This window comes from Cnephaeus nilssonii, assembly GCF_951640355.1.
Source record: "Cnephaeus nilssonii genome assembly, chromosome: 17".
NCBI classification, from domain to species: Eukaryota; Metazoa; Chordata; class Mammalia; order Chiroptera; family Vespertilionidae; genus Cnephaeus; species Cnephaeus nilssonii.
Window position 1 is genome coordinate 972210 of NC_137088.1, and position 22761 is coordinate 994970.

A 22761-nucleotide genomic window follows, 5' to 3' on the forward strand; every position below is an offset into this window, starting at 1 on the left:
GCTCTATCCACTGAGCCACACCCGTTAGGGCCCATCATGGATGTTTCTCTCTCTCTCCTCTCCCTTCCTCTCTGACGTCAATAAAAATATATTACAGATATATATATATTACAAAACGACACCAGTAAGTCCAGGACTCCTCTGCCACGCCCCCGCCCCGCCCCCGCGGGCACTGGCTATCTCCGAGGAGGCCGCCAGAGGGCACTGGTTTCCAGCAGAATGTTCGTCTGGAAAGACAGGTTTGCTGGGAGCAGACAGATGAGCAGACTGCTAAGCGCACGTGGGGGACGGGACGCAGGGTAGCGGTGTGAGGCCCAGCAGAGGGAAACACGCGGGACGTCACAGTCTTCATCCTCAGTAACGTCCCGACTGTGTGTGGCCTCAGACGGGGTCCTGGAGTGATTGGGGTGATCACTTCGTAAGGTACACGAATGTCTAATCGACTGTGCTGTCACCTGAAACGGATATAATAGTGTACGTCAACTGTAATTAAGAAATTAGCCGGCCAGCGTGGCTCAGTCGATGAGCGTGGACCTAGGAACCAGGAGGTCACGGTTCAATTCCCAGTCAGGGCACACGCCCAATTTGCAAGCTCGGTCCCCACTGTGGGTGGAGCAGGAGGCAGCCGATCAGTGATTCTCATCATTGATGTTTCCATCTCTCGCTCCCTCTCCCATTCTCTCTGAAATCAATTTAAAAAAATATTTTTTAAAAAAGGAAAAACGGAGTGTGCCCCGGTGTCGGGGATCTGTTTGCAGAGCCTTTCGCAGGGTGGGGCGTGCTCAGGGCCGGGGCCCCAAACCCCTGTGGTTAATCTCCTTCGCTGGCATTATCTCCTGTGTCAGCCTCTGGACCTCACTGGCCCTCAGTTCTACCCCTCAAGGAAGGGGGAGGAAGGACCCCTCACCATGTACCACCCAGAGGCGTGGACAGAGAGGACAGAGCACGTGTGTAGGTACTTTCTGGAAGTTTGAAATAAAGTGGAGAAACGTGAGGTGGCCGGCCCTCACCCTGGCCCTGTGGTACGTGGCAGTTGAGTGGGTCACACTGCCCCTGGTACTCTACAGCGAGTGAGTGCCCGCGCTGGGCATTCTGGGAGAGGGGGTTCCCCAGCAGGTGGAGGTGATGAGGCTGAATGAGGGCAGAGGCAGAGGGCGGGGCCGGGCAGCCACTGGAGCTGTGGTCTGGTCGGCAAACTCATTAGTCCACAGAGCCAAATAGCAACAGTGCAATGACTGACATTTCTTTTGAGAGCCAAATTTTCTAAACTTAAACGTCTTCTAACGCCACTTCTTCAAAATAGACTCGCCCAGGCCGTGGTATTTTGTGGAAGAGCCACACTCAAGGGGCCAAAGAGCCGCATGTGGCTCGCGAGCCGCAGTTTGCCGACCACTGCACTGGAGCAATGGGGAGCCACAGCAGGCTCTGGAGCAGGGCGCGCACTGCGTTCCAAAGGGTCACATTTTCCTGGTTTTGGGGTGCTCCCTCTGGAGGACAGAGGTCCCGGACAGCAGCTGCGCCTCCTTACCGCTTGCACTGGGGTGCTGGCCTCCCCTCCCCCCCCCAAGGAAGTGGGAGGAAAGGGAACCTTGTGCGGGGCTGGGAAGGGCTGGAGGCCAGCAGGGTGGGGCTGTGGTGACATTGCCGGTCCAGGCCTCCTCTGCCCGGGCCTCCGGAGGTAACCTTGTTCCTGGGGGTGAGTTACAGCCTCTTGCACCAGCCGCCTGTTCGCGGGTTACAAAGGCCCCCATTAGGCAAGATGCCGGGGTGGGGGCGGGGGTCTTGGTTTCCAGAAAGGCCTGCCCTCCGGGGTGTCGTGGCTGGACCCATTCCAATCCCTCCAGCCCGACACCCAGACTCCGGGCACGCCGGGCCTTCGGGAGCCTGTGTTCTGTGAAGAGAGGCCCGTCTGAGAAGTGCCCCCCACTTAACCCAATGAGGCCCCACGCTCTTCACAGACGGGAAACAGGACAGAAAGGCTTGGCCCGGTCCCTGCTGGGGGGCTCCTGAGCGCGGGCGGCCTCCCTTCCCTGGGCACACTCAGAGTGCCCCCCACAGGGCTCCCCCTTTCCCTCACCTCCTCACGGCCCCCCCGCCCCCCGCCTCCGTGACCCCGTGACCCCTCGACCCGGCTCAGGTCGCAGAGTTGGGGGAAGACCTGCCCACACGTGGCCACCGCTTAGCTGCTCACTCTGCAGCCTTCACCCCAGGCAATGCGCCCGCCACGACGCTCTCCGTCCTCGGTGCCATCACGCGCGCTGACCGGTGCGGGCCGTTGTGTCACCCCCACCACCGAGGCGCGGGACGCTTCCACTTCCCAAAACACGGGCCCTTCGCAACCAGCCCCTGCCAGCCCGGCCGCGGGCGGCCTCGGGCCCACTTCCTCTCCCTGCGGCTCTGCCTTCTCCGAGCTCTCACACCAGCTGAACCCTACGGTCCTGACGTGGGCACCTGGCTGCTGGCACTCGGCCTCGTGTTGGCGAGCTTCACGGGAGCCCACAGCTCCTTCCTTTCCCCGGTTAAGCAGCACTCCGGGAACGGGCGTGGGTGGCCGCGTCCCGTGGAGCTGCTCACACATCCCTGCACGGGTGTTTGTGTGGATGGACGGACGGATGGACGCTCTCAGCACTTGGCCGTGAACACCCCGGAGTGGAACTCCTTGGGTGCATGGAGTGAGAGCTCACCCTTTTATTCTTTTAAATATAATACTTTTATTGATTTCAGAGAGGAAGGGAGAGGGAGAGAGAAACAATAATGATGAAAAACAATCTCAGAGGGAGGGTGGGGTGGGTGGTGAGAGATTAACCAAAGAACTTAAATGTGCATCTGCCTAACCCCTGGGCACAGCAGTGTGGTGAAGGCTGGGGTGGGGGGCGGGGTCAGGCCAGAAGGGGTCCATGGGGAAAAAGGGGGACATCTGTAAGACTTTCAATAAAGATAAATTTAAAAACAAAAAAATGAAAAGAAAACAGAAACGGCCCTAAACAGTTTGGCTCAGTGGATAGAGCATCGACCTGCGGACCCGAGGGTCCCAGGTTCGGTCCGGTCAAGGGCATGGACCTTGGTTGCGGGCACATCCCAGGAGGCAGCTGATCGATGTTTCTCTCTCATCGATGTTTCTAACTCTATCCCTCTCCCTTCCTCCCTGTAAAAATCAATAAAATATATTTAAAAAAATAGAAACAATAATGATGGGAATCATAGATCCGCTGCCCCCTGCACGCCCCCTACTGGGGAATTGAACCCGTAACCTGGGCATGTGCCCTGCAGGAATGGAACCTCCTGGTTCCCGGGTTGAGGCTCAACCGCTGAGCCACGCCAGCCGGGCTGTGGTCTTTGTAGGTGGCCCTGAGCTATCAGGTCGCCTCTCTGAGCCTTTCCTTCCTCTCCAAGCTGGTGTCTCGCAGCTCCAATGCGTCCGTGGCCTTGGCCTTGGCCTTGGCCCTCACACTTCACTGTGCATCTGACCCACCTGCAGGCAGGGCTCCTTGAGCCAGGACGTGGGCCCCACCAGAGTGGCTGACTCGGTAGGTCTGGAGCGAGGCCCCAGAATTTCCGTTTCTTTCTTTCCTTTTTAATCTTCACCTGAGGATATTTTTTCCATTGCTTTCTAGAGAGAGTGGAAGGGAGGGAGGAGAGGGGAAGAGAGAGGGAGAGAGAGAGAAGCACTGACGTGAGAGAGACACACCTGTTGGTTGCCTCCCGCACCCGCCTGCCCCCCCCCGCCCCCCAGGGCTGGGGACCTGCAAGTGAGGTTGGTGTCCTTGGCCTGAAGTCGAACCCACACACTTTGGTCTGCAGGCCGACGCTCTAACCATGGAGCCCCGGCCAGGACGCCATTTCTTTGAGCTGTTGTTGCTGTGCGTGTGTGCGTGTGTGCATGTGTGTGTGTGTGTTCATAGGTCGATGCTCAACTCCTGAGCCACGCCGGCTGGGCTCCCCTAGAATCTTCTGGTCACCTTGTTCATGAGATGAGCCACTATGAAAAAGGCAAGCTGGGAGAGCCCCCTCCCTCCCCAGGAGAGAGGGCGGCCATGGCTTCGGAGGGTCTGATCAGCCTCCCTACCTCTGTGGTGGGCGGACACACACACACACACACACACACACACACACGCACACGCACCGGCCTGGCTGGGGCTCAGTCCTGGAGGCTGGGAAGCCTGGATCCTGTGCTGTGGCCCAGAGGGAAGGCGACCCCGGGCCCCCAGCCCGACGTGCAGCCGTGGGAGGACCTGTGGACGCCCCGGCTCTGCTGGTTCCGAGCGGAGGCCCCTTCGCCAGCGGGAAAGGCGCGCTGAGGGGTGGGGTCTGGCCTGGAGGAAGCGGGACTGGCAGGTCCCATGCCCTCGTCTAAGGACGAGCACGGATGCCTTCTTCCCTCCTGGCTTGGCTCCTTGGGGACCCTGAAGCCAGAACAAAAGGTGAGGGACCCAGGAGAGACCTTAGGGGTCCAGTGTCCTGGGCTGACCTTCCTCCCGGCCGCTCTCCGGGGCGCCATGTGCAAGCCCGGCTTGATCAAGAGCCGCTGGGGCAATCCCGGCTGTGAAACCAGGTTGCACGCGAGCCCATGTCTCCTTCCTTCTCCCGAGGCCGAGTGCGCAACGGCTCCCTTCACCCCGCTGCCCTTCCAAGTGCCCTGTCCAGGCCCCAAGAGGCCCCCAGGCCAAGAGGCCGACAGCGACCCGGGCCTCCGGCCGCACGGCCACTCCCAGGGAGCTGGCCTGCATGTCCACGCTGCCGCTGGGCCCTCCGGCACGCTGGCCTCACCGCCCCCAGGATGCTCTCTCCCCTCCAGCCGCCCAGCCTGTCTCCACTAGAGCACTAACCGGGAGCCATTTGGGATCCAATCGGAGGAGACTTCCTGACAGTGGCGGCAGTGAGAGGAGACGGCGGCCACGTCTGGCTGGAGGTCAGGGAAGGCTTCCTTGGTGGCCGGGCGTGCCAGGCAGAGGGGAGCGAGCAGGAGGCTCCGCGGGCCTTGTGGTGGGGTGTGTGTGGCCGCCTGGGGCCTGCAGGGCTGTGGGGGAGGGCAATGGGAGCAATGAGACTCCAGGCCCTGCCCGGCCGGCGTGGAACCAGGAACCAGGAGGTCACAGTTCCATTCCCGGTCAGGGCACAGGCCCGGGTTGTGGGCTCCATCCCCAGTGTGGAGCGTGCAGGAGGCAGCCGATCCATGATTCTCTCTCATCATTGATGTTTCTATCTCTCTCCCTCTCCCTTCCTCCTTGAAATCAATAAAAATACATAAAAAACAAACAAAACAAACTCCAGGCCCTGATGCCAGTGGAGGAGGGTGGGGGGGGGGGGCTCCTGAAGGCAAGGCGAGGGTGTGTGTGTGAAATGGGTCATCCACAGCCAAAGGAGCCCCGTGACCATGGTGACAATGTGTGGGATTGGCTGGAGAGGAATAAATTAGGGTGAGGATGGTGAGGATGGTGAGGATGGTGAGGATAGTGAAGATGGTGAGGATGGTGAGGATGGTGAGGATGGTGAGGATAGTGAAGATGGTGAGGATGGTGAGGATAGTGACCATGGTGAGGATGGTGACCATGGTGAGGATGGTGACCATGGTGAGGATGGAGAGGATGGTGAGGATGGAGAGGATGGTGAGGATGGTGACCATGGTGACGATGGTGACCATGGTGAGGATGGTGAGGATGGTGAGGATAGTGAAGATGGTGAGGATGGTGAGGATGGTGACCATGGTGAGGATGGTGACGATGGTGACGATGGTGAGGATAGTGAAGATGGTAAGGATGGTGACCATGGTGACGATGGTGAGGATGGTGAGGATGGAGAGGATGGTGAGGATGGAGAGGATGGTGAGGATGGTGACGATGGTGAGGATGGTGAGGATGGTGAGGATGGAGAGGATGGTGAGGATGGAGAGGATGGTGAGGATGGTGACGATGGTGACGATGGTGAGGATGGTGAGGATGGAGAGGATGGTGAGGATGGAGAGGATGGTGAGGATGGTGACCATGGTGACGATGGTGACCATGGTGAGGATGGTGAGGATGGTGAGGATGGTGAGGATGGTGACTGTGTCTGGGGCAGCCTGGAGCCTGGAGGAGGTGGCGTCTGGAGGTTGTGGCTGCACTTCAGAGGAGAGGAAGCGAGGCGGTGCAGGGGGCGGGGGGTGGCCGAGGGGAGCGTCCCAGGAGGAAGAAGGAGCAGGTGGGGAGATGGGGAAACCATTTCTTCACGTTGCACAGGAGCCGACTTCGCCCACCGTGCAGCAAGCCTGTGAGGCAACAGGGAGTGAGGCAAGCCCAGCGCCTGCATAAAGGAGGGCCCTGCGTGCTGGGGGGGACTCGACTCGGGGACATGGAGACCCAGAGGAACAGCCTGTCCTGGGGGCGCTGGCCGCTGCTGCTGCTGCTGCTGGGCCTGGCCATGCCCACGCCTCCGGCCGCCGCCCAGGCCATGAGCTACCAGGAGGCCGTGCGCCTGGCTGTGCAGGGCTTCAACCAGCGCTCCCTGGAGGCCAGCCTCTACCGCCTGCTGCAGCTGGACCCGCAGCCGCAGGACGTGAGTGGGTGGGGAGGGGGACCGCCTGCTGCAGGGCACCTCCCAGGGCTGTGTCCCCTCCCAGAGGGCCGCCCCCACCTGGGACTCTGTTCTGTGCAATGAGGTGCCCCCCCTCCTCACCCCCCATTCAGGCTTCAGGGAGTCCCTGGGAGGAACGGGGTCACGGGGCTGGGGTGTGACTTCCCTGCTTTATTTATTTATTTTAAATATATTTTGTTTTTGTTTTGTTTTATTATTATTTTAAAATCCTCACCCGAGGATATTTTTCCATTGATTTTTAGAGAGAGTGGAGGAGAGAGGGAAAGACAGAAACATCGATGTGAAAGAAACACATCGATGGGTTGCCTCCTGCACGAGCCCGGACCAGGGCCCAGGCCAGGGAGGAGCCTGCAACCCAGGCATGTGCCCTTGACCGGAATTGAACCCGGGAACCTTCGGTCTGCTCTATCCACTGAGCCACACCGGCCAGGGCTAAAATGGATTTTTATTGATTTCAGGGAGGAAGGGAGAGGGAGAGAGACAGAAACATCCATGATGAGAATCGCTGATCAGCTGCCTCCTGCACGCCCCCTACGGAGATGGAGCCCACAACCGGGGCCTGTGCCCTTGACCGGGAATCGAAGCCGGGACTGAAGGTGCCCTGAGCCAAGCTGACCGGGGCACGTCCCTGCTTCGAGTGTCCTGGGCTCACCTGCCTCCCACACAGGCCTGAGCCCCGGGTCCCCCTGGAGTTGGGCAGGGTCTGCTCCCCCCTGAGTGCGGGCGTGGGCAGGAGTGGCTCTGCCCTCTCACCCCGGCCCCCAGCTCCAAACCGGTGCCCCCGCGGCAGGGGCTGTTGAGGGCTGTTTTCTGTGGAGGGCGCGGGGCCGGGGGGCTCAGACCAGAGGAAGCAAGCAGAGGCCCAGCCCTGGCCTCCCCACTTCTCCCGGCCAGGACCCGAACCCATTCACCCCGAAGCCCGTGAGCTTCACCCTGAAGGAGACGGTGTGCCCCAGGACGACACGGCAGCCCCCCGAGGAGTGTGACTTCAAGGAGAACGGGGTGAGCTGGGGGCTGGGGCTCCCACAGATGCCCAACAGGAGGCCTCGGGGCGCATTCCCAGAGGCGGGGCGGCTGGGAGGGCACAGCACCGGGCGGGTGTGACCTGCGCCCCTTGCAGCTGGTGAAAGAGTGCGCGGGGGCGGTCACCCTGGACCCGGACAACGGCTACTTTGACGTCACCTGCGACGAGGTGAGCGGGGGGGGGGGGGGGGGGGGGCGCCTGGAGGGTTCTGGGGACCATGAACCGCTGCCCCGTCCTGGCCGAGGGAGCCCCCCTCCCCCGCTCCTCCCCCGCCCCCCTTCCCCAGCCTGGTTCCGAGTGTGGTCCTCGCCCGGGAACCTGTGAGAAAGGCACCCTCCCAGCACCCCCCACACCCCCCCCGACCTGCTGCCTCAGACTCCGGGGTGAGGCCCAGCAATTGGCATGCAACCACCTTCCGGAAGGTTCCTGCTGAGGCTGGGGAGCCGCTCACGGAGTGACGGGCTTTCAGCCCTGCTCCGCCTCCGCTTGCTGGGATGGGCTGTGTGACCTGGGGAAGTCACTAGCCATCTCGGGGCCTCAGTTTCCTCGTCTGTTTAAGGGGTAGGGATTCAAGCACAGGCTCCCCAGGTCCCAGCCAGAGGGTGAGCCGGGCTCCTCGGGGGGCCCAGGAAAGGGGGGCCCAGGTGGGGGGGGCTCCTGACCCTGGCCCAGGCCCACAAGGAGCCCGTTTCCTCCCCGTGCGCAGATCAAGAATGTCAAGTTCAACGCCCGGAAGCTGGGCGAACTCATCCGGAGAGGTGGAGAGAAGTTCGGGGGAAAGGTCGAGAAGATTGGCAGGAGGATCAAGGAGTTTTTCACGAACCTCACGCCCCGGGAAGAAGAGGAGGCCTGAGGGTCCGTGTGGCCCCGGCTCCGGCCTCTGGGCTCCGACAACAAAACCAGGCCTCACCCGGACCCGGGATCCGATGGAGAAAAGGATCCATTAGAGAGATCAGCCCTGGCTCCGGCCTCTGGGCTCCGACAATAAAATCCTGGAAAGCAACCCTCAGGCTTCACTGTCCCTGTCTCTCGTCACCGCCACGAAGTCCGTGGGGCTCTGTGCTTCTCTCTCTTCCTGAAAATCCGTAAAGGGGGGGGGGGGGGCGGGGGGAGAAGCCTTGGGCGGTGGCTCCGTGGATTGGAGCAGCATCCTGTGCCGAAAGGGTTCGGGTTCGGGTTCGTCCCGGTCAGGCACACACCGTGGTCTCGGGTCCCAGCCCTGGTCGGGGTGCATTTGGGAGGCACCCAGTCAATGGTTCTCGCTCACATTGATCTCTCTCTCTCTCTCTCTCTCTCTCAAAATCAATAAAAATAAAAACAAACCCTTGGGTGAGGATTAAGGCCGGCGTGGCTCAGTGGTTGAGTGTCGACCTATGAACCAGGAGGTCACAGTTCGATTCCTGGTCAAGGGCACCGGCCCGGGTTGCAGTCTCGATCCCCAGTGGGGGGCGTGCAGGAGGCAGCCGATCAGTGATTCTCTCTCATCACTGATGTTTCTCTCTCTCTCCCTCCCCCTTCCTCTCTGAAATCAATAAAAATATATGAAAATAAATAAATAGAAGCAATAAGCACGTATCCTCAGAGGACGAAACAAGACAGAACCCTGGCGGCTCCGCCTGGAGCCCGCCCCGGCCCCCTGGCCTCCGGGAGCCGCGGGGAGAAGGCGCTGCAGACACGGGCCTGCCCGACCGTGGCTTCCCCGTCCGAGAGGCCCTTCTGCTGAGGATTCCTTCTCACTGCATGTGTGTGTGTGGGGGGGTGGAGGGGGGGGATGAGGGATGAAGGAGTGCAGGGGGGCACCCCAGAAAGCACCCACTAAACTGCCGTGACTCCCGGGCCGTTCGGGCTTCTCACGATGACGAACCACCGGGAAGGGAGCCCCAGACTCACGCCGACGACCGGGAGTCGCTGACATCGCTGCTCCCTGAGGAGCAGGGGGACGGCCCTGAACCCCGGGACTCGGTGCAGCGCTTCCCACCCAGAGGTAACCCTCAGTGTAACCCCACGGGGGTCGCCAGCAGCGTGAGCTCAGCAGCCGGCGCCTACCGGGGACGGGCAGCCGGGCCAGGCCGCCTAGCGCAGCGGGCGCCAACCTGCCCAGCTCACCGACCCCCGGCGTCCGGGGGCCACCGCCTGGCGACCGCTGACTGAGAGACAGGGCTGCGCGGCCCCAGCAGGGGAGCACCTTAGACCTGCAAGTGCCGGCTCCAGGGGAAGGAGTTATAATCGATAAAGGATGGAGATAAGGCTCCGTTATAGAGATCATCCCAAGGACTTGTCTGCGTGCAGATAAGCGTAACCAATGGACACAGTCTGTAGGGGGCTGGGACAGGTCAATGGGGGAGGGGGGGAGGAGACATATGTAATACTTTCAACAATAAAGAATTTATTTAAAAAAAGAATCAAGCCCTGGCAGGTGTGGCTCAGTGGCTAGAGCGTCGGCCTGCGGACTGAAGGGTCCCAGATTCGATTCCAGTCAAGGGCAGATGCCCAGGTTGCAGACTCAATCCCCAGTAGGGGGCGTGCGGGAGGCAGCCGACCAATGATTCTCATCACTGAGGTTTCTCTCCCTCTCTGAAATCAATAAAAATATTTAAAAAATAGCCCTAGCCGGCTTGGCTCAATGGATAAAGCGTCGGCCTGCGGACTGAGGGGTCCCAGGTTCGATTCTGGCCAAGGGCACATGCCTGGGTTGCAGGCTCAATCCCCAGTGGGGGGCGTGCAGGAGGCAGCCGATCAATGATTCTCTCTCATCATTGATGTTTCTATCTCTCTCTCCTTCTCCCTTCCTCTCTGAAATCAATAAAGAAATATATTAAAAAATAAAATAAAATAACTCTTCCTTTAAAAAAAAAAAGAATCCATTGTAGCCTCAGGTCTAGTTGAAGCAGAATGAGTTTCCCCCCAATAATGCACTTATGTTGAGTCTTTTTTATTTTATTTCTTTATTGATTAAGGTGTCACATATTTGTCCTCATCCCCCCATTCCCATCCCACACCCCTCCCCACGGATGCCCCAACCCCCTGTTGAACTTAACCATTGGTTAGGCTCATATGCATGCACACAAGTCCTTTGGTTGATCTCTCCCCGCTCCCCACACCCTCCCCTACCCTCCCTCTGAGGCCCGACAGTCCGATCGATGCCTCCTTGTTTCTGGGTCTGTTCTTGTTCATCAGTCTATGTTGTTCATCATTTCCCCTAGATGAGCAAAATCATGTGTCACTAGAGATATACTTATAAGAACTGAATGTGAGACGAGCAATAATAGTTATGCTGACAGGCAAATGAATCAGTCTGTAGCGAGTTTCTTTCTGGACCAACAGATCTTTTGAGACCCAATTTCAATGTCCACCAGTTCCTTATGTGTACATGTCAGCACTGACTTTTCAGTTCTGGATGGTGGACAAATGGTGGTAATGCAGGTCCGACTCTCTCTGGTTTGGTCTCGCCCGGACCCAGGGGCGCGGCCTCACCCGGACCCGGGATCCAGCCTCACCCAGACCCAGGGGCGCATGGCCTCACCCAGACCTGGGATCCAGCCTCACCCAGACCCGGGGGCGCGCGGCCTCTCCCGGACCCAGGGGTGCGCGGCCTCACCCGGACCCAGGACCCAGCCTCACCTTTATGCTGAGTCTTTTTTTTTTTTTTAATCCTCACCTGAGGATATTTTTCCATTGATTTTTTTTCTTCTCTCTCTCTCCATTATTTTTATTTTACTCTATTTTATTTGTTTATCCCCCCCTCATTGATTTTTAGAGAGAGTGGAAGGGAGAGGGAAAGACAGAAACATCGATGTGAAAGAAACACATCGATTGCTTGTCTCCTGCACGAGCCCCAACCAGGGCCTGGGCCAGGGAGGAGCCTGCAACCCAGGCATGTGCCCTTGACCGGAATCGAACCCGGGACCCTTCGGTCTGCAGGCCGACGCTCTATCCACTGAGCCACACCAGCTGGGGCTTATGCTGAGTCTTAGATAGAAGCTGTGGCTGAGCCAGCTCCCTGGCTGTGGTAGATACGCTGAGCTCCATACAGAGCATGTGCACAGCCATGCTCAACCGGGGGAGGGCAGCCGTGGGCGACCGTCAGACCCCACCCCCACCCCCACCCCCACCCCCCCACACCCCTCTACCCCCCACCCCTCCAGCAGGCAGCTGCACCCTGGGAAAGGAGAGAGCTCCTTCAGCATTCCACTTCTCCGGCTCCTCCCGGGAGCTCTCCCCGCAGGTGCAGGAAGCCTGGAAGGAAGGCTAGGCCATGGCGATGGAGTCCAGCAGGCCAATGCCCAGCCTCCGGGCCTCTAGGTTGGGGCCAGGTGTCCACAGGGGTGACCAGCTCAGCACCCCATTCCTGGGTTGGCTTTCCCTTCCCTGCTTTATCCTCAGGGTCTTCACACTCCTGTTTTCTGAGATCCGAGTCCCTCCTGCCTCTCAGGAATTTCCTATTAGTGATCACAAATTTCATTTATTGTAAACCAATCCCTCTCAACTGACTAACACAAAAGTCACATGTTCATTCCTTTTATTTTTAAAATATAGTATTTTTTTATTGATTTCAGAGAGGAAGGGAGAGGGAGAGGGAGAGAGAGAGAGAGAGAGAGAGAGAGAGAGAGAGAGAAACATCCATGATGAGAGAGAATTATGGATCGGCTGCCTCCTGCACGCCCCATACTGGGGATCGAGCCAGCAACCCAGGCATGTGCTCTGACCAGGAACCGAAGCATGACCTCCTGGTTCACAGGTCAACACTCAACCACTGAGCCACGCTGGTTGGGCTGGATTCCTTTTATTAGCTAGATCAGAACAGGCAAATCCTTAGGAACAGAGAGCAGATCAGTGTTTCACAGGGGATGGGAGGGGTGAGGAATGGAGAGATGACTTTTCAGGGCACAGGGTGTTCTTCTAGGGTTGATGAAAAGGGGTTTTGTGGGGGGTGGGGGGGTTAATCTTCACCTGAGGATATTTTTTCCATTGCTTTTCAGAGAGAGTGGAAGGGAGGGAGGGAGGGAGGGAGGGAGGGAGGGAGGGAGGGAGGGAGAGAAACATTGATGTGAGAGAGGCACATCGATTGGTTGCCTCCTGCACAGGCCCTGACTGAACCTGCAACCCAGGTACATGCCCTTGGCTGAGAAACCCAGCACCCCTCGGCAGGAGGCCTTTCCGCCGAGTCACGCTGGCCGGGGCGATGACAAAGCTTTGAAAGCACAGTGTTGTGGTGGTTGCCCGACATGGTGAGTGCACTGCATGCCATGGCACGCGTGGCCCGGGCCAGCCCGTGGTCGTGGGCACTGTACCTGCACTTTGAAAACAGACACGGACCGTGGAACGGAACCTGCAGCTGGACTTGGGAAGTAGACGTTGGGCCTTCTTCCTGAGCCCTGAATTTGCATTTCAAACCTTCACCTCTGACCCTGACGTAGCCCATAAACCATATTCTGAACCTCAGCCTGGCCCTGGGCCTTGGACATTGGCGTGATCTTTTTTTTTTTTTTTTTAACATTTTATTATTTTTAAGAAAATATACATTTTATTGATTTTTTACAGAGAGGAAGGGAGAGGGATAGAGAGTTAGAAACATCGATGAGAGAGAAACATCCATCAGCTGCCTCCTGCACACCCCCTACTGGGGATGTGCCCGCAACAAGGTACATGCCTTGACCGGAATCGAACCTGGGACCCTTCAGTCCGCAGGCCACAGGCCGACGCTCTATCCACTGAGCCAAACCGGTTTTGGCTTGGCGTGACCTTTGAACTTGGTCCTGGAAACTAGACCTCAGACCTCAGGGATGTATCTTGATGGTCCTGGATCTCGGACCTGACCTCAGACATGGTCTCTGCTTATGAACCTGAATTTGGATCTTACCCTTGAATTTGGGTCTTGAACCTGAACGTCTAAGAGGGTTTGGACTTCATACCTGGACCCTGGATCTGGACCTAATGCCTAGACTTCAGACCTGGATGTGGACATGAACTGGTCCTTGAACTCTGACCTACTCCTAGACATTTGACCTACAACTGTGTACCTGGCATTAGACTTGGACCTTGGACCTGGACCAGGACGCGGACCTTGTTATTGTACATTGAGCCTGGAATTTGGACTTGGACCCTCTTGCTCTGGCTATTTCTTTACAAAAAAAATTTTTTTAATTGATTTTTACAGAGAGGGAGAGGGTTAGAAGCATTGATGAGAAACATCCATCAGTTGCCTCCTGCACGCCCCCTACTGGGGATTGAGCCTGCAGCCCAGGCATGTGCCCTTGAACCTGGGACTCTTCAGTCTGAGGGCCAACGCTCTATCCACGGAGCCACACCGGCTAGGGCCATTTCTTCATCTCCTTTGTTGGCTTGCGCAAATATTTGTTCTCACAAATTCTATATGAATTCAAGGCTCCTCACTATTGTAGATTGTCATGGTATGGCCCCCAATAATTCACCCCTCCCAGTATCCCTCCCTTATGCAGGCCTTTGCCAAATGGACTCTGTGTTTGGTCATGTGACTTGCTTTGGCCAATGGGATGTTAGCAAACATGACAGGAGCAGAAACCTGGTAAGCTTGTGAAGGGGGGCTGGCCCCTGGGGACCCTGAAACCACCATGCCGGGAAGCAGCTCCAGATGAATGCCCGTGGGGCCCACCGCTGAATGCAGCCACGAGTGAGTCCAAGCGAGACCCTGCCGATTGACAGACACATCAGAACAAACGATTCCTCTCTCTCTCTTTTTAAAAAAATATTTGTATTGATTTCAGAGAGGAAGGGAGAGGGAGAGACAGAAACATCGATGATGAGAGAGAATCATGGATCGGCTGCCTCCTGCATGCTCCCCATTAGGGATCGAGCCTGCAACCCAGGCACATGCCCCTGACCGGAACTGAACCTGGGACCCTTCAGACTGCAGGCTGGTGCTCTATCCACTGAGCCACACCGGCCAGGGCGTGATTATTCTCTTAAGCACCTACATTTTGAGTTGATTCATCGGCAGCCCCTCCCCCCAGGAAGCAGGCCGGGGCCGGGTGCCCAGCCGGGATGGGAGCCCACACTTGTCTCCGTCGCTGGGTGCTCATGCACGTGAGCCTCACTGTGTGGACCCCTGGGAGAGGTCTGCAGGGCTCCCCCTTCACGAAGCACGGGGGGGGGGGGGGGGGGGGCTCCGGAAGCTCAATGACTCCCTAAGGACAAGCAGCCCCGGAGCAGCCGCCTGCGGGGAGGAGTCGGTCGGATACGGACTCGCACGGAGCGAGAGGGCCGAGTGCGGCGTACAGTCACCAGTCAGGCAGGCAGGCTCCTCCCCGGAAAGGATGACCAGTTTCAGGAAAAGGAGGGTCCCCGTTCCGTTCCTCTGAGCCCCCCGGACCAGCCCAGCGAAGAGCAGATGAGAGCCAGGCTCGGAGGCGGTGGCAGTGAGGAGCCAGGCCTCAGGCAGGGCGGTGCCTAGCGGCCACGGTGCCATGAGCCCCAGCCCCCATCCAGCCTTCAGAGCGACAGGCCGGTGTCAGGCCGGTCCTGGCCGCCTGTGCAGGCCGCGCAGTGGACACCTGCTTCCGGACTGTAGCGCACGGCACCCCAGCGCCACTGCGGCTCCTCCTCCTCGTACCAGCGCTGCTCGCTGAAGTCGGGGAAGAAGGCTGCGATCTCCCTGCTGGCGGAGGCCACGGAGTCTGCAGAGGAGGAGGGGGGAGAGGAGAGAGAGAGAAGGGCTCTATCGGGAGGGCAGAGTGCAGGCAGGAGGCGGGCGCCCTCAGGTTCAGAAACCGAGCCTCTCTGCCCTCAGTCCTGGGGCCACGTCCCGTGGCTGAGGCCACGAAGGGCCAGAAGCGCAGGAGGGAAGAAGCTCACTGCCCCCCCCCCACCCTCCCCGTTTGGGCCGTGGGCTGGAGCACACCCACCGGAGCCGTGGGTGGTGTTGCGGGTGTCGGTGAGGCCGAAACTCCCCCGGATGGAGTCGGGGGCCACGTGGCGAGCTCGGAACACCCTGGTGGGCCCCATCAGCATCCTCCAGAGCTGGATGGCATCCGGGTGGGCGAGGATGTAGGCCTGGATGGGCCCGCTGGGAACCAAGGGGCACCTGTCAGGCATCTGGCCACCGGGGCTCGGATGGCATGCCGCGAGCGTGTCCCAGATCAAGGTGCCCTGTAGCCCGGCCAGCGACCTATGAACCAGGAGGTCAGGGCTCCATTCCCGGTTGGGGCACATGCCCGGGCTGAGGGCCTGATCCCCAGTAAGGGGTGTGCAGGAGGCAGCCGATCAATGACTCTGTCTCATCATTGATGTTTTTCTCTCTCCCCTCCTCTCCCTTTCTCTCTGAAATCAATAAAAATATACGTTTTTTAAAAGGCGCGCTGTACATCCTGAGCGTCTCCGTGCCTTTCTAGCCGACGATGCTGCACAACAGGTGGCGAGGCTACTGCTCATGTCCAAGAAAGCCAGGGAGGTCAGCCGTTGCTAGGCAGCATCCAGCAATACGCTGCTACGGCCGCTGGGCCAGTCACCAGCACGGGACAGGCCACCAGGGCAGTGTGGCTCCGTCCGAGCCCCGAGTTCATGTTTCTGGACACTCATTACAACTTAGAGTGGCCAGTGACACTAATGGGGGCAGGGGCCCTGTCTCAGTCGGTAAAGATGGGGGAACCAAAGCTGGACGTACCTGGCCATGAACTCCACCAGCCGCTGGTAGAAGAAGCGCCCTGCAGAGAGAGCGCCTGCGTCAGGACCGTGCCCGGAGCCTCTGCACGTCCCCCAGCTTGGAAGGATCAACGGTTTCAGAACAAAGAACAGGCCGTGTAGCCTGGCGCACCTGGGTCTGAAGCCAGGCTCTGCCCCTTACCACCTGTGCCATTTGGGCGAGCCATCAACGCCCCCAGCTGTTTCCTAACCTGTAACTGGGGACAGGACAACACCCGCTCGAGGGTGGCTGGGAGAATTGCATGGAATTAGGAGCTCGGCCCTAGCCCGACGGGCACAGTGGGGAGAGTGTCGGCCCTCAGACTGGAGGGTCCCGGTTCTATTCCGGTCAAGGGCACGTACCTCGGTTGCAGGCTCCGATCCCCAGCCCCCCAGCCCTGGTCAGGGCGTGTGCGGGAGGCAACCAATCGATGTGTCTCTCTCTGTCCCTGTCCCTCCCCTTCCCTTCCCCTCTCCAAAAATCCATGGGAAGATACCCTCCGGGGAGGATTAACAAAGAAACTGAGCGTTAGGACGAGGTCTGACCGAGGGAACGTCATCGGGACAGAAAACTAAACTTCCGGCTGGGACTGAAGCAGAACCTCCTAGAAAAGACGAGTTTCACGGGAGCGACCCGCGTCCAGGTCAATCCCTCATGTGCCCCCCGGGCGGGGAGGGAGCACCACGGCAGGTGCGGGTCCTACCTTCGTGCTCCCGGTAGAACCTGCGGCAGTCTTCTCTCCGCCACACCAGCTCTCTCCTTCGCACGATGAGGAGCCTGTTGCTCAGAATCTGCTGGTGGACAGCCTGGCAAGCACCGCAAAGACAGGGTCAGACACGGGCGGGGGAGGGGCCCGGAGAGAAGGTGGGGTGAGGGGAAGACCTTCGGGCACGTGACCAGCATGTGAGCCTGGGGTGGAGGGGGCAGAAAGTGCTGGCTGCCCCTCCGCTCTGGCCATCCTAACAGCCTCTCCCTGGTGGTCCTGCCTGCCGCCTCCCACTCTCTCTACCATCACACCTGGTGAACACTCCACCAGCACACCTGGTGAACACTCTACCATCACACCTGGTGAACACTCCACCATCACACCTGGTGAACACTCTACCATCACACCTGGTGAACACTCCACCAGCACACCTGATGAACACTCTACCATCACACCTGGTGAACACTCTACCATCACACCTGATGAACACTCTACCATCACACCTGATGAACACTCTACCATCACACCTGGTGAACACTCTACCAGCACACCTGGTGAACACTCTACCATCACACCTGGTGAACACTCTACCATCACACCTGGTGAACACTCTACCATCACACCTGGTGAACACTCTACCATCACACCTGGTGAACACTCTACCAGCACACCTGGTGAACACTCTACCATCACACCTGGTGAACACTCTACCATCACACCTGATGAACACTCTACCAGCACACCTGGTGAACACTCTACCATCACACCTGGTGAACACTCTACCATCACACCTGGTGAACACTCTACCATCACACCTGGTGAACACTCTACCATCACACCTGGTGAACACTCTACCATCACACCTGGTGAACACTCTACCAGCACACCTGGTGAACACTCTACCATCACACCTGGTGAACACTCTACCATCACACCTGGTGAACACTCTACCATCACACCTGATGAACACTCTACCAGCACACCTGGTGAACACTCTACCATCACACCTGGTGAACACTCTACCATCACACCTGATGAACACTCTACCATCACACCTGATGAACACTCTACCATCACACCTGGTGAACACTCTACCAGCACACCTGGTGAACACTCTACCAGCACACCTGGTGAACACTCTACCATCACACCTGATGAACACTCTACCATCACACCTGGTGAACACTCTACCAGCACACCTGGTGAACACTCTACCAGCACACCTGGTGAACGCTCTACCAGCACACCTGGTGAACGCTCTACCATCACACCTGGTGAACGCTCTACCATCACACCTGGTGAACACTCTACCATCACACCTGGTGAACACTCTACCATCACACCTGGTGAACGCTCTACCAGCACACCTGGTGAACACTCTACCAGCACACCTGGTGAACACTCTACCAGCACACCTGGTGAACGCTCTACCAGCACACCTGGTGAACGCTCTACCAGCACACCTGGTGAACGCTCTACCAGCACACCTGGTGAACGCTCTACCAGCACACCTGGTGAACGCTCTACCAGCACACCTGGTGAACGCTCTACCAGCACACCTGGTGAACGCTCTACCAGCACACCTGGTGAACGCTCTACCAGCACACCTGGTGAACGCTCTACCAGCACACCTGGTGAACGCTCTACCAGCACACCTGGTGAACGCTCTACCAGCACACCTGGTGAACGCTCTACCATCACACCTGGTGAACGCTCTACCATCACACCTGGTGAACGCTCTACCATCACACCTGGTGAACACTCTACCATCACACCTGGTGAACACTCTACCAGCACACCTGGTGAACACTCTACCAGCACACCTGGTGAACACTCTACCAGCACACCTGGTGAACACTCTACCAGCACACCTGGTGAACGCTCTACCATCACATCTGGTGAACGCTCTACCAGCACACCTGGTGAACGCTCTACCATCACACCTGATGAACGCTCTACCATCACACCTGGTGAACACTCTACCATCACACCTGATGAACACTCTACCATCACACCTGGTGAACACTCTACCAGCACACCTGATGAATCAGACAGGCCACCATCTCGGCCACCTGGCCATTAGCTTTGGAGTGGTTCCCACTCCCATTCCTGCCTCGGTCTCCCTTCTGCAGACCGCTGGTCCTCCACCTGGGCACTAGGGGGAGCCCGTCCTTCCTTGAGGCCGGGCCTGGTCCCAACACCTGCAGAACACCTGCTGGCGCTGGTCTTGCCCTGCACCGCAGGGGCTCACTCGGTGCTGCCGGCGACGACATACGAACAACAGTAAGCTGAATGCGGGCACGAGCCTCCCCCAAACCTCCAGGACTGCGGACACCATGCAGAACGAGTCTGTCACATGACGGGACAGAGGGGCCGCTATCAGCTGACTCTGCTTTCATCAAAAGGGAGAGGATCTGGCCGGGCCTAGCGCATCACATGATGCATCAGATCTTTAAAAGCAGAGCTGTGGCCCTAACCGGTGTGGCTAAGTGGATAGAGCGTCGGCCTGCGGACTGAAGGGTCCCAGGTTCGATTCCAGTCAAGGGCATGTACCTTGGTTGCGGGCACATACCTAGTGGGGAGTGTGCAGGAGTCAGCTGATCGATGTTTCTAACTCTCTATCCCTCTCCCTTCCTCTCTGTAAAAAAGCAATAAAATATATTTTAAAAAAAGAAGCAGCGGAGCTGTGCCGCGGGAGCTGAAGGAGGAGCCAGAGAGAGAGAGAGCGCACAGAAGCCTTTGCTGCTCCCGTGCTGACCTGAAGGTGGAGCGGCCGCCTGACCCTCGGGCCTCGAGGGGCTGAGGGCTGTCCTGCCTGGAAGCAAGGACATGGAGCCCTGGCCGGCGTGGCTCCGTGCAGTGTCGGCCTGTGGACTGAAGGGTCCCGGGTTTGATTCGCGGTCAGGGCACAGGCCTGGGTTGCAGGCTCAATCCCCAGTAGGGGGTGTGCAGGAGGCAGCCGATCAATGATTCTCTCTCATCATTATGTTTCTCTCTCTGAAATCCATCAAAACATATTTTTAAAAGAAAAAAAGCAAGGACATGAGAGATCTCAGTCCTAAACCACAGGAGCCCGAATAAGTGTGGGAGTGGGTTCTCCCGACCCCCCAGTCAGCGCCACCTGGACTTGGGCCTGGTGAGAGGAAGAACCCAGCCGAGCCTCCTGCACCTCGCGTTCTAGGGTCGTGAAATACTAAACAAGCACCGCTCTCAGCTGCTATGTTTACGGTAACTGCTATGCAGCCACAGAGAACTAATACACAGACATGGTCTTGAGGGTGGGTTCCTCGTATTACTGTGGTTATGTCTTCTATTTTATGTCTGCCCCCAATTCGCCAACAGATTGTTAGTCTTCTTAGGGTCTGAGTTCCTGGCTCCCGGCGTTGCCTCCACGGTACCTGGCACAGGACTACGCCGTCAGTCCTCACAAGTGGCCGTTTGGCACCTGGAACTGAGTGATGCCAGGTGCACACTCTAGAGGCTTAGATCCGTTCTTACCTCCAGAATCAGTGGGTGAGCGACGGCATCAGGCTTGATGAGGGCCAGGGTGAGCTGCAGAGCCTGAGGGCTTCGCAAGATCGAGGTCATCTCGCTCCTGCTCCTGCCGTCAGAGCTGGATTAGGGCCCCATCGGAGCTGCAGGCCCCAGGCTTCCTACTCCTCCTGGCCAAGCAGCTCTGCAAGCTAACCAGCCCCCCCCCCGCCCCCTCACACTCATAAAGCACATGACAGCTACATAGGAAGACTGCATCCATGGCTACTGTGCCCATGTCTACATTGTTGTATTTAATGCCCCCTTTGTGCTCATGGGGTTGTGGGGGGTAGCAGGGGGGCCCTCAGGTTGCCCTGTGGAGTGAATGACCTGGTTTGTGCCCCTGTAAGCCTATGAAGGAGTTACCCATTCAAAAGAAATTCAAGTTTAAACACTACCCGTCTCTCCCAGTTACTTCCTTCCCTTCCTACCTGTCCTTTGTGTTTTACAGAGCACAGAGTTCACAATGTATACTTCTCAACAGCCAGGCCACGAGGGGAGAAGGAGGATTTCCACCCCAAAGGCCCTCTATCTGAGTTTGCCCGCCCATCCATTCTAGGACCGGAAGATCGGATGGACAAGAACTGGGATGTTGGCTGGATACACACCACCTCTTACCCAGGATCGTCCCCGCCCACACCAAACCCTGGCTGTCCTCAGTGGCAAGGCTGAGGGACAGACGTGCAACTCCAAGTTCAGGGCCTATTGCAACCATGTCCTAGTTCAAGCAGCTCAAAGCGTGCCTGCGGGGCTTGATCAATTTCTGTTGTGTTTGTTTTTTTACTTTCCTGCTTGATCAATTCCATGGACTAAATGAACCTACATGGTCTTAGTTCATTCTCTTTGTATTTCTGGTGCCTAACGAGCTGGAAGAGCCCAACGAGTAATTGTGGGAATGATACGAAGGACAGACAAGTATTTTATAGTCTAAGTCTCTGGACGAAGAGAACCTGAGGGCTCTTCCAGCTGGGAAATTCTGTTTCTCTGTGAGAAAGGATCACCTCTGAGGACTAAGGACGCGGTCTCCAAAGGAGGTACCTGGTGGAACCCCTACATCTGCCACCGAATGGAGCGGCGTCCGGGGCGCACGGGCAGTCGGGCCAACGCGCTCCTTTCTCTCAGCCCCGAAGCCGCCCCACAAGCGCGTTCGGGGTGGCGCTGGGTCTGGCACCCCGGCCCCGCCCGCCCTGCTCCCGTCCACAGATCACTGCGTTCCGGCCCCGGTCCCGGCTGCACCCGCTCCACCGCCATTCAGCCCGAGGCTCCCGGTCTCAGCGCGGGGCATCGTCCCGCCCTCGCTCCCTCCGTTTCCCCAGGCCTGCAGCCGCGGGACCCCTGCCCCCTGTACCCGGGGACCAAGTCCACCCAGACTCTGGGCTGTTCGGAGCCCCAGTCCCGCTGGAGTTCGGGTCCGATCCACCTAGTCCTCCTGGGGCGTCACGTGGCCACCAGGCGCCGGGCTAGCCAGCCTGTGCGGCCCGCGCGGGGTCCTTCAGGCGCGCGGCGGGCAGCCCCCTGGGTCCTCGCCGCGAGCGGAGCCGGAAGCGGAGGGGCGGTGCTAAGCCCTGGGCGGTGCCTGCGCGGTGGGGTTCGCCTGGGCGCCCGGTGGGGACAGCTGCCAGTGGGCGGGTGGACTGCGGGGCCCCGGTGGCTCCCCCGCGCTCGTTCTCGAGGAGGAAGCCACCCCTCGAGCCCATCTTGGGCGCCCCCTTGCGGCGGGAGGGGGAGCGGGCCGGGGGGCGGGGGACGGGGCGGGGCGGGGGGACGGGGCGGGGCGGGGGGCGGGGCGGGCCAGGATGGGCGGTCCAGGGGGCGGCCTGGCGGAGGGCCGTGCCCCCAGTGCCTGCGGGGCCACCCGCCTGCCCCGGGTCCGGCCCTTACATTCCGAACCTCTGTGGTTCGGTTCCGGTTTCTCGAACCAGACCCCGGGGTGCTGACAGCCGTGTGTTCCGCTTCGCGGGGACCAAAGCCCTCAGCTTGTAGGGCACCTGGTACTTTCTGTAAAGATTCCGATTCGCCAAGGAAAGTGTTCGCCAGCCACGATCCCGCTGAGAATCGTTTACTGAAGCAGCAGAGCCCCGAGTCGGACCCGCTGGGACAGAGGCTCCGGGCAGCGTCCCCCGCGGGGTCAGCTGGAAGCGGCACCGTGCTTCCCGTGCTGGTCTGGGATCCCGGGGTCCAGCGTTCTTCATGGGAAATTCAGGAGTTTTTCTGCAAGAGAAGCATCTGCTCAGAGGAATCGGCCTGGGGAAAAGGAAGAGGGAACCCACCACC

General features: G+C 58.8%; 2 protein-coding genes across 8 annotated transcripts; one reads left to right on the top strand and one right to left on the bottom strand.

The window, feature by feature from the left end:
- Positions 1-6327: 6327 nt before the first annotated feature.
- On the top strand, positions 6328-8578 carry CAMP (cathelicidin antimicrobial peptide; the record flags this gene model as incomplete). Its single annotated transcript, XM_079794621.1, has 4 exons — positions 6328-6531; positions 7465-7572; positions 7691-7762; positions 8301-8578. 4 exons carry the CDS (start codon positions 6328-6330, stop codon positions 8445-8447), a joined length of 531 nt encoding a protein of 176 aa, XP_079650747.1. The 3' UTR covers positions 8448-8578.
- Positions 8579-14054: 5476 nt separating this feature from the next.
- NME6 (NME/NM23 nucleoside diphosphate kinase 6) lies at positions 14055-21970 on the bottom strand. Of its 7 annotated transcripts, XM_079795604.1 has the most exons (7): positions 21836-21851; positions 20455-20551; positions 19529-19594; positions 16954-17056; positions 16233-16272; positions 15475-15737; positions 14055-15246 (listed from the first exon to the last, which is right to left on the bottom strand). In XM_079795604.1, exons 5-7 carry the CDS (start codon positions 16238-16240, stop codon positions 15062-15064), a joined length of 456 nt encoding a protein of 151 aa, XP_079651730.1. In that variant the 5' UTR covers positions 16241-16272; positions 16954-17056; positions 19529-19594; positions 20455-20551; positions 21836-21851; the 3' UTR covers positions 14055-15061. The 7 variants fall into 7 exon arrangements, with proteins under 7 accessions (XP_079651730.1, XP_079651729.1, XP_079651725.1 ...); XM_079795603.1 differs by lacking the exon at positions 19529-19594 and having other exon boundaries at positions 15475-15635; positions 20455-20557; positions 21836-21970; XM_079795599.1 differs by lacking the exon at positions 19529-19594 and having other exon boundaries at positions 20455-20557; positions 21836-21970.
- Positions 21971-22761: the final 791 nt, after the last annotated feature.

Bases quoted from the DNA above. Each gene is read 5' to 3' on its own strand.
- NME6 (XM_079795599.1), bottom strand. From the start codon at position 20,544: ATGACCTCGATCTTGCGAAGCCCTCAGGCTCTGCAGCTCACCCTGGCC. The intron at 17,057-20,454 runs GTAAGAACGGAT...GGTGCTTGCCAG, and splicing joins CTCACCCACTGATTCTGGAG to GCTGTCCACCAGCAGATTCT. The intron at 15,738-16,232 runs GTACGTCCAGCT...CCTGGTTCATAG, and splicing joins CTGGTGGAGTTCATGGCCAG to GTCGCTGGCCGGGCTACAGG.